The sequence below is a fragment of the Nelusetta ayraudi genome, unplaced genomic scaffold (assembly GCF_046127955.1).
Source record: "Nelusetta ayraudi isolate G7.1 ecotype Tasmania unplaced genomic scaffold, CSIRO-AGI_Nayr_v1 ptg000006l, whole genome shotgun sequence".
Lineage (NCBI taxonomy): Eukaryota > Metazoa > Chordata > Actinopteri > Tetraodontiformes > Monacanthidae > Nelusetta > Nelusetta ayraudi.
In genome coordinates this window covers 3,118,455-3,134,866 of record NW_027466056.1, presented here as the reverse complement: position 1 = coordinate 3,134,866, position 16,412 = coordinate 3,118,455, and the positions used below count along the sequence as shown (strand labels likewise).

Here is a 16,412-nt window from a genome sequence, read left to right as displayed (position 1 = left end):
CCCCCCCTCTTATTCCCCCGTCGCACGTCGATGACGTCAGGGGCATATTCTCCTCGCTCTCCCTCCCTCCGTTGCCCTCCATTGTCTGAGGTTTTGCTTTGGGAGATTGACAGCCGCCGATGTCGCGGAGCAACTTTGACATCGGGTAGGTGTTGCGTTTCCAAGAGATTTTTTTTTTTTTGTTGTTGTTTTTGTTGTTGTAGTATTAATTTTATATTCAAATTAGGTTCTCGCGCGATGAGCTCGTGATGGAGCTCGTTTAGCCGCCGCTGCACACTGTTATTTCGCTGTCAGCGCTGGCGGAAGGACACACGCAGCTGCTAAACAGACAATACAATAAAATAACAATTCAATAAATGGGTTCAGTGAATCGCTGGTCCGATATGTAATGTAACAACACATGCATTGCCCAATCGTGTACAGCTGTTGCTGACGTAACGGTACGCGCGACGTTAGCTGGCCTGCTAAATGTTTTTGTTTATGGGCTAACAAAATAAGATGCACTGCCCATAATAATCTTTATAGCCCTATAGCAGCTATGTACCAGTTAGTGATACTTATCACGGTGTGCCAAGTCGACACGCAGTTTTGCCGTGTAAGGTTACTCCGGTACATTGACCTGTGTTCTTTCTGTATTTTATTCCAGTGTTAATGATCCAATTCTTATCGTTTGCAACGCGTTTAAGCTAAACTTCCGGGTGAATTAAGGTCAAGACGCCAAACACAAAGAGTGAAACCACCACGCTACAAGGTGTTGATTCGGTGCTGATGTCATATGTGGTTGCATAAACAACAAACAAAAAAAGATTTTTTTTCTTGCGAGGCACGTGCAACTTCCTGCTAAGGGGTCCCCTTAGCAAGAAGGCAAGAAGCCTCACAAATCTCACTTCCTGCTCCACATCCTTTTCATTTCCCAAGACACAGCGTCGGCTCCGGGAGGCTTGTCAAATATGAACACAGATAAAAAGGGACAAGGATGTTGTTGTTTTTTTTGGAGACACTGTTAAGATAGCACAGAAGGAAAGGGTTTACAACTAGCAGCCTCGTGTGTTTAGAGCTCAGGCTGCTTCAGTCGACCAGAGAAAAAAACATCTGTCCTGCTACTGCAGTTGTTGCAGGGCATCAGGAAGAGTCGACGGGGATATGAAACAAACAAGGGCTGACGGGAGCTGATGCGAGCACTGTGTCGTCCCCTTGATTTGTCCGTCTTGCACAGATTGGCGTCAGCGCCGCCCTCTTTTCTGCTGCGCTGGACGCGACCGCCCGCCGAAAGGTCGAGCTGCGATGGAAGGTGGCTGCCAAGTTGCAACATTTATCGTTTTATGCCTCTTGTGGCATGAGCATAAAGTTTACGGGGGTGCAAAGGCATAAAAGGGCGAATAATTAAACTCGCATTTGCAGCGCATTTATTTGCTCTTGACGGACGGATTCCTGGGATGATAAACAGTCTGGGGCATGAGGATTAATCACAGGGTGACTCACGGGACACGGTCCGGCTGGAGGTGACTCACTCGTGGAAGAGATGACTCCCGTGTCTGAATGCGCACGGACGTCAAGGATGCGGGGACATCAGGAAGCCTCATCGGTGTCCTGCAGCGCTGCACTCACAGCTGTAATCTCCTCCTCCAGTCGCGTTATGTAAGCGAGAGGATGGATGTCGCCAGAGGTTAAGCCACTTTCCAGCGGGCGCACGCACCCGCCGCGATTTGCACAATGTGGGACGAGACCGGCGATGCCGACGGGTCTGGGGGGGATGCTGCTCGAGCGGACGCAGAACCAGTGCGGCCGGCCAAGTCCAGCTGCAAGTGTCGGTCATGCAATAGTGATTTGTTGCACAGAGTGGAAAATGATCCAAGCCTTTTTTTTTCTTGCGGAACTGTGGTCAGAGTGCATCATGGGATGTGTTGCATTCAGGGGCTGACTGAATTAGCCTTCAGGTTTGCTGAGCAGCATGGAGTTCTTCACTCCGATGTTTCCAGTGAGACAGATGCATGTGAGTGAATAGTGTGCGTTCAGCGGCAGACAGCTGCATTTACAGTAAGAGAGACGCTGGAGGGAGATCAGCCTCCTTCCTGTCTGACATGGCAAACAGGATGTGGGAGGGGCTCTGTCCCTCCTCGAGGCCTCCTTGAAACAGACCCAGAGGGCTGTTGGAGGGATGTGGCAAGTTTATTTATTTTTTAGAATCCAAATGAAGGTGGAAATAAGGGGAGCAGCATAGGAAGTAGTGTTGCCAACTTTCATTCAGAAAAATAAAGGAGGCCTCCTGCAAGCAGTGGTCGGGGCCATGACCATCACAGGCCAGTGGCTCGCCAGCAGTGGGAAATCATAACTTAAAATAGGGTTTCAAAAAAGAATATGGTTCACATAGTTTGAACTGCTTTGTTACCAACACACATTAGAAATAATGTTTAAATTGTATTGAAATGTTACACAATAATCAATAAAGTGCAGAATTGATGGGTTTTTTACAAAGGAATTAAATAAAGAAAATGCAAATAAAAATAATAAGTACATCTTGGGATAGTGATGCTGGCTGTGCCATCACACACGACTTAATGTCAAATTTTGGTCCTTTATGTGTGGAACAGAACCACCGATTCTGATTCATAGCATACTCTATGCAAGCTACACAGCCGGTATGCAGTTGTTGTGTATTGGCTGTGCAATGTTATTGCCTGCAGCTGTGTAGATTACGGTATTGAATGCAAACTGTATGGCAATTCTGTATTTTAGGAAGAGTTCAGAGTACATAAAGATCTGCATTTTTATTTCAGTGAGCAGCCTCACAGATTTAAACAGTGCTTTAATACAATATATTTAGCCCCTTGCTAGCACTAGCTGCTCGCAGAAACACTCCGCTTCCTGTTGGACCTTTTACACATTTCGAACAAGGCCAAAACGAGGCGGCTGTGAGGTGGATCGACAACGACGACCCCAGCTTGGGGGTATTTCGCAGACCCCTTTGTGACATCACGACTGGTCGGAGGCACTAACACACTCTCAACATGTACACAACATGTTTTAATGTATCTCCCACCCCCAACCTCCTTGCCGCAGGTAACGGTGCACTGCCCATCGGCGCCCCCAACAGGATGTGAGTGAGTCGTCAGTCCGCCCTTTCGCCCTTTTTTTCGGGAGGACGGATCATGTTCGAGTCCAAGCCGCGGGCGGCGGTGGAGAAGAAGGAGTCCAGCACTGAGACGGGTACTCTCGCTCTCTCTCTCGCTCTCACTCTCTCTCTCTCTCTCACTCTCGCTCACTCACTCTCTCTCTCTCTCTCTCTCTCTCTCGCTCTCTCGCTCTCTCTCACTCTCACTCTCACTCTCACTCTCTCACTCTCTCTCTCTCTCTCTCTCTCTCTCGCTCTCTCGCTCTCTCTCACTCTCACTCTCACTCTCACGCTCACACCTTTCTAGAGAAGATGCCCATTCTTGTGTGTGTTTGTCTGTTTTATTCTTTTAAGTCTCTGCTTCGTGTTGCTAGAGTTCAACCCAGGGGTGGGTAAACTCTTTGACTGGTGGGGCCACAGTGGGTTCTTAAATTTGATAGAGGGTCCAGTGCAGCAGCAGGTGGATGGAATGTTAGGATGACCCACCTCATATGAGAACAAAAAATATATAATTGGATATGTATAAACCATGTGTCAATTGAAAAGGAGCAAAAGCAAAGTTACAACAAAATCAGTGTCCCACGGTGTTTAGCTCTTTATTGAAATGACTCTTAAAACACTGACAAAATAGTTGAAACACTACTATTTTATGACTTGCTGACTATTAATATCCTTTCTTCAAGTCCGGCGGGCCGGATTATAAAGCTTGACAGGCCGCATATGGCCCCCGGGCCGCAGTTTGTCCACGCCTGGTTTAGCCACATCTGCCCCAGTGAACCACATAGCCGCTGAAGCAGAAAGCACACCCTCGTGTCACTCATTGACCGCAGCGTTCTTACCGTGCACGTGCCATAAAAGGTGCACGAGATAAGTGCAACATTGATTGCACAACATTCTTTTCCATCTCCAGTGGTGCCTCAAACCTCTACACCACTGGCACGAGCAGAGAAGCCCAGACTGGAACCTGATTGTCTTTTTTTCCTCCTCCTCCTCCTCCTCCTCTTCTTCTTCCTCCTCCTCCTCCTCCTCCTCCAGATGAGGGTCTGGGCAGCAGCGCCAGGCACTATGGCTCGGGCTCCCTGGGCTCGGGCTCAGCCGGCTCCGTCTACCTGTCGGACAGCCAGGACTGGGTGGTGTCGCCCAGCTGCTCACCTGACGACCCCCCTGGCCCCCCCGACGCCATCTCGCCGCTGCTGGCCGAGGAGACCTTCCGCTACATGAGTGAGTCCCCCCCCCCCCAACCGACCCCTCTTCTAATTTTGTTTAATTTACATGCAAACCCCCCCCCGTCGCACCATACCTCCCGAGGTCCGCTCTCCTGCCATTGGCCAAGGGCCGGGCGGCGCGGCTCGCCATTGGCCGAGCAGATGGCGAGCTGAGTGCATTAGCCACGTGAGGGATTTCTGCTGCTGCTCGGCCGAGGTCGCCTTCAATTAAACTCACACGGGTTTAACAGTGATGTTGTTCGATGGCGCACAGTGTAAAGTGTGTTTGTGTGTGAGTAGATAGATAGATAGATAGATAGATAGATAGATAGATGAGTACTTAATTTAAAGGAAATTCAACTTCTCAGCCGCACAATCATTCAACAGCAAATCAGTTCATTAAATAGGACATAGAGAGTAGGAGAATCATTAAAGAATTTGAGGTAGTAAATAGTAAAGTGTGTGTGTGTGTGTGTGTGTGTTAGAGGAAGATAGCTGGACAGAGAGAGAGAGAGAGGGAGTGTGTGCGCGGGGTGACAGTGAGGCAGAGGAATCCAAGTAATCCAGCCAGATCACGGGACCGGGGAAGACGACGATGATAACGATGAGGGAGGGAGGGAGAGAGGGATGAGGGAGGGAGGAGTGTTAGACACCAAAGTCACAGAGTGGACGGGCTGAGCCGGAGGGAAACATGCCGGCCGTCCGCGGCGAGGAGGCTGACGGCGGCTTCACGGTGGAAGGTGAGCGGGGAAATAGGAGGACCAATCCCTGGAGGTCCCGGTGGGGGGCGGGGGGCCGGGTGGGTCTGTCTTCTGCTCCTCTCATGACTGCAAGGTCATGCAGAAAGGTGGGGGGGAGGAGCTGCTCTGAATGAGCTCCCTGTGAGGCTCAGCAGTCATTTAGTGATTTATTTAGTTTAAAAAAAAAAAAGTCCCAGCATGCAACAGTTGTTTGACCTGCAGCTTCCTCCGCTTCTCCCTCGTCGCTCGTACGTTTGTTTGCGTCCCTGCACGTGCGGGAGGGAGGAGGCGTCGGGTGGCGGTGGGGGAGGGGAAGAAGGCTTTGGGTTTCCAGGTTCCGGCTCGGAGGAAAATGTGTGCTCCACTTGTGCTGCGCTGAACTTGAACCCCGCCTATAAATAGAGGCTGATGCATCTGCAGCGCGTGTGGCCCCGCACTCGCAATGGAAGCAGCGGTCACACGCACGGAATGCGTCTGGAATGGTGCATGCATGGTGTTCCATACAATGGCTGTTTATTTTTAGGAGGATAATGAAGCACAAACGGCGTCAGTATTCTTCTTTCACTGTGTATTAATATGAATGATTGAAAGGCTTCTGGTGAACCTCCTCTCCCCCTGCGACTGTTACATTCACAATCAATCGTGGCGTTAGAGACACCATGATCACTGGCTGCCTTGCATATTATACACACATATTTGGAACATTTTCATTTCAGATTGAGTACGCAAACACAATTAAACAGAAATCAGTGAAATATGCAGCTGTCAACTGCATGTTTTCAGACCTTAACATTTTACTTGGTGTTTCTAATCTCAAGTCTCGTTAGATTTTTTTCTTTGTTTTCTGAGATTCAGCTGCAGCGATTCGCCGCTGACAGATTTTGAGGAAGGGATCCGATTTCCGACTTCACGCAACCAACGAGCTTCGTCACGTGCGTGCCGACAACTTTCGCAGTCAGTGCAGCTGAAAACTGAGTTTTCAGTTCAACCAGAAAAGCGAGTGTGTGATTGTGACTGTGCACGGCGTATTTTGCCTCTTTCCTTTCTTTCTATGAACCTGTGTGCGATGATGTGACGCTGCAGGTGCTACGCAACACGCCGCGTATTGTATCGAGGGGGGCGGGAAAACGCGCTCGGACTCGCGTGCACGCTGACATTAGACGTCACAAGCCCCGCCCCTGCCCCGCCCTCCACCCGAGGTTATTTTTGACCGTGGGCCTCGGATTAGCGGAGGACACTGCTCGCTCCGCCGCGTTCGCGTCTTCTTTGCACCCGGTGATCAGAGACGCTCCCCTTGTCTCCTCGCAGGTGTGGGGGCAGAGCTGAGCTGCGCCGCCTTGGCCACGCCCACTCAGGTCCTGAGGCAGAGTTAGCCGCCGCCGTGTAGAACCTCCGACTCTCGGACAAACTAATGTTTCCCTCCACGTGACGACGATTCTCTCCAACGCTTCAGCTCTCCTCCTTCCTCTTCCTCTCTAACTCTTTCTTCTTCTTCTTCTTCTCCTCCTCCTCCTCCTCCTTCTTCTGTCTCCCCACTTCTCTCACTAGCGTATCTGGCTTTGGAGCCCACCTCTTATTCCCAATCTGGCTCCCAGAGCTTCTCCAAAGGTATCTTTTTCCTCTTCACTTGGCTCCGCCCACCTGCTACTTGCTGCCTTTTTCCTCTGCTGCTGCTGCTGCTGCTGCTGCTGCTCTGCAACATCTTCAATCCTAGCTGCAGTAGTCTGTAGCATGCCGACAGGAGATTTTTTTTGCACTAGCGTAGAGCTGCTATCGTGTGTGTGCGTGTATGTGTTTGGTATCCGGGCATTCAGACCACTGGCAGCGGCTTTTTTCACTTTCATTTCCCCCATTGATGTTAATGGGATGCTGATGATTAAAAGGTGGCCAAGGTTGACGAGGCTGAGTGCTGCTTGTGGTCTGGACACTGTTGTGTAGCGTTTAAAAGTGCAACGCTGCAGACTTGTGCTTGTGTATGTAATAGTTTGGAATTATTTCTAGTTTTTTTTTTTGCTTCATAGTTGTTTTTGTTATTGCCTTTTTGCGTATTTGCAAAAAGACAGTACTCTCATCACGCTTATTGTGTTTTTGCATGGACTCACTGTGTCTGCTCCAGTCAATGTGAAAGTGAAAATTCCTCTCCCCCTTCCTCCCCCACTTCCAGTCCTCAGCGCCGACCGCGTGGAGCAGATGACCAAGACCTACAACGACATGGAGGTGGTCACGCAGCTTCTGGTCGAGGTAAGTTTTTTTTTTTCTCTCTCTAAACTCCCCCCCCGCACCCCCTATAATCTGAATGGCCGACTTGACTGACTCTGAACAGCGGGACCGAGACCTGGAGCTGGCTGCCCGGATCGGCCAGTCCCTCCTGCAGAGGAACCACCTGCTGCAGGAGCGCAACGAGGCCCTGGAGGAGCAGCTGGCACAGGCCCTGGACCAGGTCAGTGAGCCTGGCCAGCCGGGTTAGCCTGGTTAGCCTCGACCCGCTAGTTAGTTTGAACCATTTATTTTCTCAAAACGCGCTCGTCGTCGCCATCCGCAGGTGCACCAGCTGCAGCACGAGCTCGGCAAGAAGGACGAGCTGCTGCGGATGGTGGCCAGCGTCACCGAGGAGAGCGAGACGGACTCAAGCGCCACCACGCCGCTGCTGCAGCACCAGCACCCGTCCCTGGGGGGCGCCGCCGCCACCGCTGCCGCCGCGCTCAGCCAGCTGGAGGTGATGCGGAGCAAGCTGCAGGATCTGGAGGAGGAGAACCTGACGCTCAGGTCTGAGGTACGAGAAGCGAGACAGAGGAGAGGAAGTGGTCGGGGAGGAAACAGGAAGTAGGAAGTTGAAGGTTCCTATCAGGGTTGGACAAACTTTATGACTAGTGGGGCCACGATGGGTTCTGAAATGTGACAGAGGGGCCGGAGCAGCAGCAGATGGATGGAGTGTTTTGGTGATCCACCTCATAGGAGAAAATAAAATATATCATAGGATATGACGATGGCATGTGCTTCAAGGTCTATTGAAAAGGATGACATACAGCTATTTCATGGCTTACTTACTATTAATAGAATTTCTTCAAGTTCAACGGACCAGATTAATAAGTTTAACGGGCCGCATATTTCTACCGGGCCTTAGTTTTCCCACCCCTGGTTTAAATGGTGAAAATTTCCTCCGCAGGCGCGTCAGCTGAAGAGCGACACCATCAGCTACGAGGAGAAGGAGCAGCAGCTGGTGAGCGACTGCGTCAAGGAGCTGCGTGAGTGCAAACACACACACACACACACGCACAGTTAAACACACAGGAGGAGGAGAAGAAGGGAGTTTTTGATATGGCCCGCTCGCTCTCGCCCCTGCAGGAGAGTCCAACAGCCAGATGGTGTCGCTGTCAGACGAGCTGTCGCAGAAGAACGAGGAGCTGCTGCGGCACCAGGAGGAGATCGCCCAGCTGCTCTCCCAGATCGTCGAGCTGCAGCACCGGGTCAAGGAGGTGAGGTCGGCCGCTCCCCGATTGTGCTTTCGGTCTGCCGCCTACCCCCTGGGGGCGGGAAGGGGAATGGCATGTTAAACGCTGTCTGTCCCCCACAGCTGGCCCTGGAGAAGGAGGAGCTGAGGATCCACCTGCAGGCCTCCAAGGACGCTCAGAGGCAGCTCACGGCAGAGGTACGTGCACGCTCGCACGCACGCACACACACACACACACACACACACATACACACACACACACACACACACACACACACAGGTTGATAACAGTTACTGACTGATGTACGTGTGTGTGTGTGTGTGTGTGTGTGTGTGTGTGTGTGTGTGTGTGTGTGTGTGTGTGTGTGCGCTGCAGCTGAACGAGCTGGCCGACCGGAACGTAGAGTGCGTGGAGATGCTCCAGGAGTCGCAGGAGGAGATCAGGGAGCTGCGCAACAAGAGCACGCCCTCTGCTGGCCAGCGCCGGCACCTCTCCTACGGCCTCTACCCCATGGTGAGAGGCCGAGCCAGGAATTATCTGGGCGGGGCTCACGCTGCCCACCACAGCCCCCTTCTAACTCTCCCTCTGTTTAATATTTTTTGCGCTCAGGACTCCCTGGCGGCGGAGATCGAGGGCACCATGAGGCGAGAGCTGAGCGTGGAGGAGGAGTCGGCCTTCCAGGACCAAAGGTCGGCCCAGTTGCACGTCTCGTTTTTTTATGAATGATTGAAAGGCTTTTTCTCGGCCGCTTTGAAAAACGTCTCCTGACCTTCTGACAGGGTTTCCACGGTCGGGGGAACCCTGGAAGAGTCGTGGAATTTTGTGAATTCACTAAAAGTTTTGGTAAAGTCCTGAAATTTGACCAAACTTTGACCGAATTTTACAAACTAGCACATTTATTTGTTCTACTCTAACGTAGACTATGCCCCGCCCCTGCCTCCTTTGTCTCCAACAATGCAATGCTCTGTAAATAGAATTAGCCTTGCCAACTAGCTCCGCCTATGTAGTTTACCCCAACGCACCAACGACAGGTTTCACCTGCACTTAACTTTATTTAGACCAACGCAAATGCTTTGTCTGTATTTTGAATATTTTTAACAACTATTTCTTCCATAAGGTAATTGACAACGGTTCACATGTCTTTTCAAGGTGAAGTGTGTAATATTTGGAGATTCTGAGAGGAAACGGTGACATCAAGTGGTTACATTTTAGATTGCAGCGCTCTTTCACCCACCCTCCCTCCCCCGAGTTTGCCAGTCAGCTACAGTGGCCTGCGCGCACAAACTTGGATGCCTCGTCCACCTTCTTCTTTGTTGGTTTATTTGAGGACGCGATCATTCACTCTAAATACGAAACGTGCTGTCAGGTGACTCGCTGGTTTGTCCACACCAGGCTTCCGTAGAAATATGGCGGTGCAAGATGGCAGCTAACTTGGAACAAGACCCGTTTTTTTTTTTAAATATATATTTAAAATAGATTTTATTAGTTTTTATCATAACAGAACAGACAAACAACATAACAACACGTGCCCTCTGTAGTCACCAATACACATGTACATACACACACACTCCACTTAGTTACGTCAGTCATCCTGTATGATGGAGGTAGAGAAGAAAAAATAAACAAGTAAATAAGTGAAAGAACAGTACCAGAACACAAGGCAGTATCAGGGTGTAAGGTGTTGATGGAAGACAGATTCAATTGGAGATGAGAAAAACAATTTTGTAAATGTACCCATCACTGCAGTAAACATTTGCTGCGGAGGGGTGGAGGTAAATATCTTAGGTAGGCCGACCATGCTCTCTCAAATAGACGCTCATCCCCCTTCATTCGTGCAGGGAGTCTTTCTAAGGGCAGAACTTTAAACGTTTCTTGGTAGCACTGTGTGACTGTTGGGGGTTTGTCACTAATCCACCGTCCCAGAATGCATCTTCTGGCCAGAAACAGGAGCCTGTCACAAAGTTTAAAATTGAATCTACTCAGAGATAACTTCTTTGAGGGCGGGCAAGCCCAGTATGAAGAGGCCAGGATCCTTTTTGACTCTGAGAGAGAAAGTTTCACTCAGCTCCTGGGCAACATTGTTCCAAAATCTCTTAATCATACGGCATTCCCAGAAATAGTGAATGTATGTCCCAACTGATGAATTGCATTTAACACAGAAGGGAGAGACCTGGTTATCCATCTTGTTAAGGATGAATGGTGTTGTGTGGGATCTATGCAGAATCTTACATTGAGTTTCTCTCATTGGGTTGCATACCAATGTGTTTTTGACAGAGGCTTTTGCTTCCAGCCAGTCATCTTCAATAAATTGCCCATCCACATCACGTTCCCACTTCTGTATCACATTCCTAATATCTGATGGGTCGAGGGAGTACAACATCGACTAAGAATAGGAGAGAAAATGTCTTGTGTCTTTCCGATTCGGAACAAGACCCTTATTGCTGTATGTATGTTTTTGTCTTGTATGTATATATTTAGAAGAACTGTTCTATGGGTAACCAAATTACTTTTATTGTACTGCAACTATACACCTTTATTTATGGGCAGTATGTTAAGCTTTTACCAGTATAAAAATCTTGAATCAGGCCAAATATTACACACTGGACCTTTAAGTATGAAAATTCTGCATTGATTGGTTGTGGTAAGGTCATGGAAATATCATGAAAAAGGTCGTGGAAAAGTCACGGAGAAGTTTTGAAATTTTGTCAACCCCCTCAACTCCAGATCGTCCCAGAAGAAAGTTTTCCAGACGGTTCGCTCCATCAACGCCTCGGCGTCTCGTGCGGCAGCGGCCACGCCCGCCATCCCGGGCTCGGGCCAGAGCTCGCTGGTGATGACGGCGCAGCCCTTCCAGTCGGCCCAAGGGTACGAGAGAGAGAGAGAGACTCGGCATTCTCCTCCCCCCCACCTCCTCAGCCTCCTCGCTAAAGCGTCTTTTTTCCAGGGAGGAGGTGCGACTGGGCCGGCCCGGCTCGCCGGGGGGCAACGACCTGACCCGGGCCCTCCACCGCCTGACGCTGCGGCGGCAGAACTTCCTGTGCGAGCGGCAGTTCTTCCAGGCGGAGCGCGAGCGGAAGCTGCAGGCGCTGGCTGACGACGACGGCGGGTGCGGCTCGCCAACGGGCAGCGCCGCCTCCTTCTCCTCCTTCTCCAACCTGTCGGAGCTCTCCTTTGCCTCCTGCTCCTCCTCCTCTGCATTCAAGACCTTCCTGCCGGAGAAGCTGCAGATCGTCAAGCCCATGGAAGGTGGGCGGAGCCTCCTCCCCACTCCACCCGGCCTCCTCGTTTTCTGCACTTTTAATTGAGCTTTTTGATTGAGAATTTTTCCTGATGCAGTGCAACATCTTAATCTACAGAAGCAAAAACACATAACCCATCCACCCATTTTCCATACCCGCTTCTTCCCGAGCTCAGGGTCACGGGGGTCTGCTGGAGCCTATCCCAGCTGTCTTAGGGTGAAGGCAGGGTGACACCCTGGACAAGTGGCCAGTTCATCACCACATAGACACAGACAACCATTCACACTCACATGCACACCTACGGACAATTTAGATTGTTCAGTTGACCTCACATGCATGTTTTTGGAGTGTGGGAGGAAGCCGGAGAACCCGGAGAGAACCCGGAGAGAACCCACGCAGACACAGACACAGAAAGGCCCCAGACCCGGAATCAAACTCTATATAAGCATTTAGCTTCTGCCTCAGCCTGTTTAGTCAAAGACAGATTGTACGGTCGCTTGATTTAAAACTTCCTTCATTGTTTGTGTTTCTGTGCTTTGAAATGACGATAATTTGAATAATGAATACATTCAGTCAATCAATCATTTAATCACATTCTCAAAAAACATGTAACATTATGGAGCTCTTTAGCTTTTTTTTTTTTGGAAACCCACTCTTTGTTCTCCCTCCAGGCTCCCTGACTCTCCACCACTGGCAGCAGTTGGCCAAGCCGCACCTGGCCACCATCCTGGACCCCCACCCGGGCGTGGTCACCAAGGGCTTCTGCCCGCTGCCGCAGGACGCCGTCTACCGCCTGTCCGACATGGAGGAGGACGACCAGGAAGAGGAGGAGGAGGGAGGGGGAGGCGTGCTGGAGAAGGGTGCCGCCGAGCGTGGGAAAGACGAGAAGGAGGAGGAGAAGGAGGACCAACGGGAAGAGGAGGAGGGCGGGATCACCTTCAAGGTGCGGGTATCGTCCACGCCCGACGAGAGGCGGGACAGGAAGCGGTTCTCGCCCGCTCCTCCCCCTCCCCCTCCTCCTCCCACTCCATCAACCCCCTCCCTCCTGGCGGAGAACTCCAGCCCCAGCCAGGACCAATCACAGGCTCTCACCACCTCCACCAACACCACCACCACCACCACCACCACCTCCACCTCCACCTCCACCTCCACCACCTTGGCAACCACAACATCTTCAGGTGAGCGACGCCTTCATCCAGATGCTCAAATTATTGTTATTTATTTTTCTATTTTAATTTTTTTTTGCATGTGACCTCTGACCTTTGACCCTCTGTGTCCGTCCCCCCCTCGCTCGCAGCGCCACACCCGGGCAAGTGCCAGAGCTCCACCTCCTCCACCTACACCTTCACCACCTGCCGCATCCTGCACCCCAGCGACGTCACTCAGGTGACCCCCAGGTGGGTGCCCTTCCGCTGGGGAAGGGGGGAGGGGCAGGGGGAAGGGGGGGTGGTGGTGGTGGTGTGTTAACCCCTGTGATGGGAAAAAGTCCAAGCGATCAATGAGGTCTTGCGCATTTGATTCCAGCTTGAAGGTGCAGGTTGAACAGATGGTGAGATGTTCTGCAGAAAAGCACACGGATCATTTTGGTGCAGGTCCTTTATACATGTTTGAAAGAAAAGGAAGAACACTCGTCACGCACAGGTTTGACCTCATTCGGTTCTACAGCAGTTAAATAACAGGAGAAGCGGAGGAAAGGTTTGGCTGGGAGACAGCAGGCCGTGTGGATACGTTCTGTTTGTTGCTGTGCAGGTTATGATGCAGATGTGGTGAATGACAGGATGCATGTGAGGTATTAACCTGCACCTGTCTGCTGCAGGACTTCTGAGCTAGAGCAGCGGTGGGCCAACTTTTAGACTGGTGGGGCCACAGTGAGTTTCGAGATGTGACAGAGAGGGGGGGGGGGGGGGTAGCGGAGCAGCAGCAGCAAGTCACTGTCTTTGAAGCCCCACAGTGTTTCAGCTCTTTATTGAAAAAATGGATGAAATGCAGCTGTCATGGCTTACTGACTATTAATATCATTTCTTCAAGTGGGTCCGTATTGGAAAGTTTACCAGGCCACGCCTGAGCCAGATGAAATGCAATAGCACGACCACCACCGCTGACCTCTGACCTCTGACCTCTGCCGCCTCTCTCTCTCTCTCTCTCCTGCTCAGCTCTCGCTCGTCCCTGCCAGCCAACACGCCCAGCTCCCTGCGGGCGGGTCCCAGCACGCCCGTCACCCCCTGCCGGCTGAACCTGGGCCTGGACTCCTTCCCCCCCCGGCCCCTGGCCCGGCCCCCCCTCCTGCTGGCCAAGCTGGTGCTGGAGCGAGGCATCTCGGCCGCCCAGGCCCCGCCTGCTCGCCCAGCCCCGCCCACCGCCCCCAAGCCACCACTCCTCCTCCTGCCGTGCACTCCCCCCAACTCGCCCTCCCAGTCGCCCTCCCCCTCGCCCTCCCCGGCCCCCCCCCCCCACCAGCACCACCAGCACCACCACCACCACCCCGCTGCCGCCGACAACTTCCTGGCGTCTCGGCCGGCCGAGCTCTTCCTGCAGGACGTCTACGGGCTGAACCTGGGTCGGGCGCCGCACCCAGATCTGCCCAGCCCCTCCTCCTCCCGGGACGCCACCCCCGCCCTCGCCGCCAACCTGGCCCCCGGCAGAGCCCGGGCCGAGTCGGCCGGCGCCGTGGGCCTGGTGGAGAGGCTGCGGCGCCTCGGCTTCGCCAAGGTGCTGCACGGTGGCGGTGAGGCTCCGCCCCCAACGCGGCGCCCGGACCCCCACCCCTCCTCCGCCACCCTGCTGTCGGCCAGCGGGGGCAGCCTGCTGGACGGCCTGCGTCGCAACCAGAGCCTGCCCGCCATGATCGGCGGCCGGGCGGCGGCGAGGTCGGTGGCGCACCCCTTCGCCGCTCCTCCCCCTCCTCACCCCACCTCCCTCGCCGCTCCTCCCCCTCCTCACCCCACCTCCCTCGCCCTCCCGCCGCCACCGTGGGGCGACCTCGGGGAGCGGCGGCGCCAGCCCGCCTCCGGCTTGCCGTCCGGCTCAACCAAACGCTGATGGGAGGAGGAGGATGAAACTTTACCCCCCTGAAGATAATGGCCAGAACAAACCCCCCCCCCCCAGCCCTCCTCCCCCTGTCTGACAGAGTTTTTAAAGCACAAAAAAACTAAACTAAAAGGCTGAAGTTCTGTTCTCCTGTATCATGTTTAAGGTGTTTCCCATGAGGCTCTGGGTGCTCAGCTGCAGGTAGGAGGAGGAGGAGGAAGTGAAGGAGGACACGCAAGTGAAGAAAGTTTGTTCAGATGTGGGCCGGAAAATGTCGCTACGAAGAAGAAGGTGTCGTGCTGCGAGAAGAGAGAGTTTGAAAGTTGATCAAGGAAAGTGAAGTGAGAATTGAGTGAAAAGTCAAAGGTTGAGGCTGAGCATCCAGGGTCACTTTGAAGGGCTTTATTGTTTTTCTTTTTCTTTGTAGTTCGGAAAAGCTTTAGGTCTGTAAAAAAAAAAAAAGAAAAAAAAAGAAAAGAATTAAAAAAAAAACAGTCGGCAAACTGCTAGAAAATAAGGGAATGCATGAGCGGATGACTGGCTAGAGGCTCAGCGTCTCGAGCTCTCCTCCTCATCTCCTTGTGCTCGTTTTTTTAACTCCACTTCCTGCATCAGGTGACCGTCCAAGCCTCCCCCCCCCCACACACACAGACTCTTCCCCCCCCAGACATCTGGGCCTATTTTGTTTTTAGCGCTATAGAAGCCTTAAAGTGGACACCGGCGCTGTTCAGAAGCCACACTCGCTCATATTGGTTGCACGCTGGTGGCAAGTGGAGGTGGCGTTCGGGGTTCAGTAAAAATACATTTCACCATTTTGGAGGGTAATATTACTATTATTATTATTATTATTATTATTATTATTATTATTATTATTATTTGCCGTCACCAACCGTACAGGTCTCTGCGCCTGTGGGACGTTCAGGGTTCCGTCTGATCGGAGGGAATTAGCACATCGTACCGAGTCTGTTTTAGCGTTGCAGTTTGCTCTTCTGCCACCGGAGGGGTGGGGGTGGGGGGGAAAGGCAAAGAAGCTTGAGAGTCCACCTGCCCTGTGACCTTTGAACCCGTCATGCCGACAAGGCCCCGCCTGCTCAGCTGACGCACTTTTATTTATTTTTTTTTAACATTGAATCTGTTCTTTTGGCGACTTTTTCCCGCCACTTGAAGTATAGATATATACACATATAGATTTTAACACATTAACGGGATAAATTTCGTGCTACGCGTGCCTGTGTTCATAATATCTAACATTTTAATATACGTGGAGCTTGTTTGTTCAACAGCACAGAAGGGACCCGCGTGGGAGCTTCACTTCAGACAAGGACAGCACACTGACTCACTCACTTGTGTTCTACTTTGTGCTTTAATCGGTTTTGATGTTTGTGTGTGAAGGAATCAGGGGGGAGGAGGGACATTCACACCGTTCGGATACATCAAATTTAAGGTTGACCCCTCCCCCCCCAAACCTGTAACATATTGCCCCCTCATGGTCCTTTGTAAACTATTTAAGGCTATTTACTCTGTTGCCTCTTTTTTAAAATAAAGCAGTGGAAACAAAGAGAGTGACTCATCCATCAGTGTTTTTTATTGTTATTATTATTACTCAATTTTTTTTATTTTTTTTAATTTTTTTTTAC

The 16,412-nt window shown here is 51.7% G+C and overlaps 1 protein-coding gene across 6 annotated transcripts; it reads left to right on the top strand.

Moving 5' to 3' along the window:
• Window positions 1–8: 8 nt before the first annotated feature.
• On the top strand, window positions 9–16,333 carry trak2 (trafficking protein, kinesin binding 2). 6 transcript variants are annotated; one of them, XM_076015872.1, is made up of 17 exons: window positions 9–145; window positions 3,061–3,207; window positions 4,148–4,333; window positions 6,606–6,665; window positions 7,222–7,298; window positions 7,381–7,497; window positions 7,600–7,830; window positions 8,224–8,302; window positions 8,403–8,533; window positions 8,632–8,706; window positions 8,885–9,198; window positions 11,234–11,374; window positions 11,454–11,755; window positions 12,420–12,926; window positions 13,046–13,145; window positions 13,902–14,630; window positions 14,661–16,333. In XM_076015872.1, exons 2-17 carry the CDS (start codon window positions 3,150–3,152, stop codon window positions 14,785–14,787), a joined length of 3,234 nt encoding a protein of 1,077 aa, XP_075871987.1. In that variant the 5' UTR covers window positions 9–145; window positions 3,061–3,149; the 3' UTR covers window positions 14,788–16,333. The 6 variants fall into 6 exon arrangements, with proteins under 6 accessions (XP_075871987.1, XP_075871979.1, XP_075872004.1 ...); XM_076015889.1 differs by having other exon boundaries at window positions 10–145; window positions 8,885–9,022; window positions 9,119–9,198; window positions 13,902–16,333; XM_076015864.1 differs by having other exon boundaries at window positions 13,902–16,333.
• Window positions 16,334–16,412: the final 79 nt, after the last annotated feature.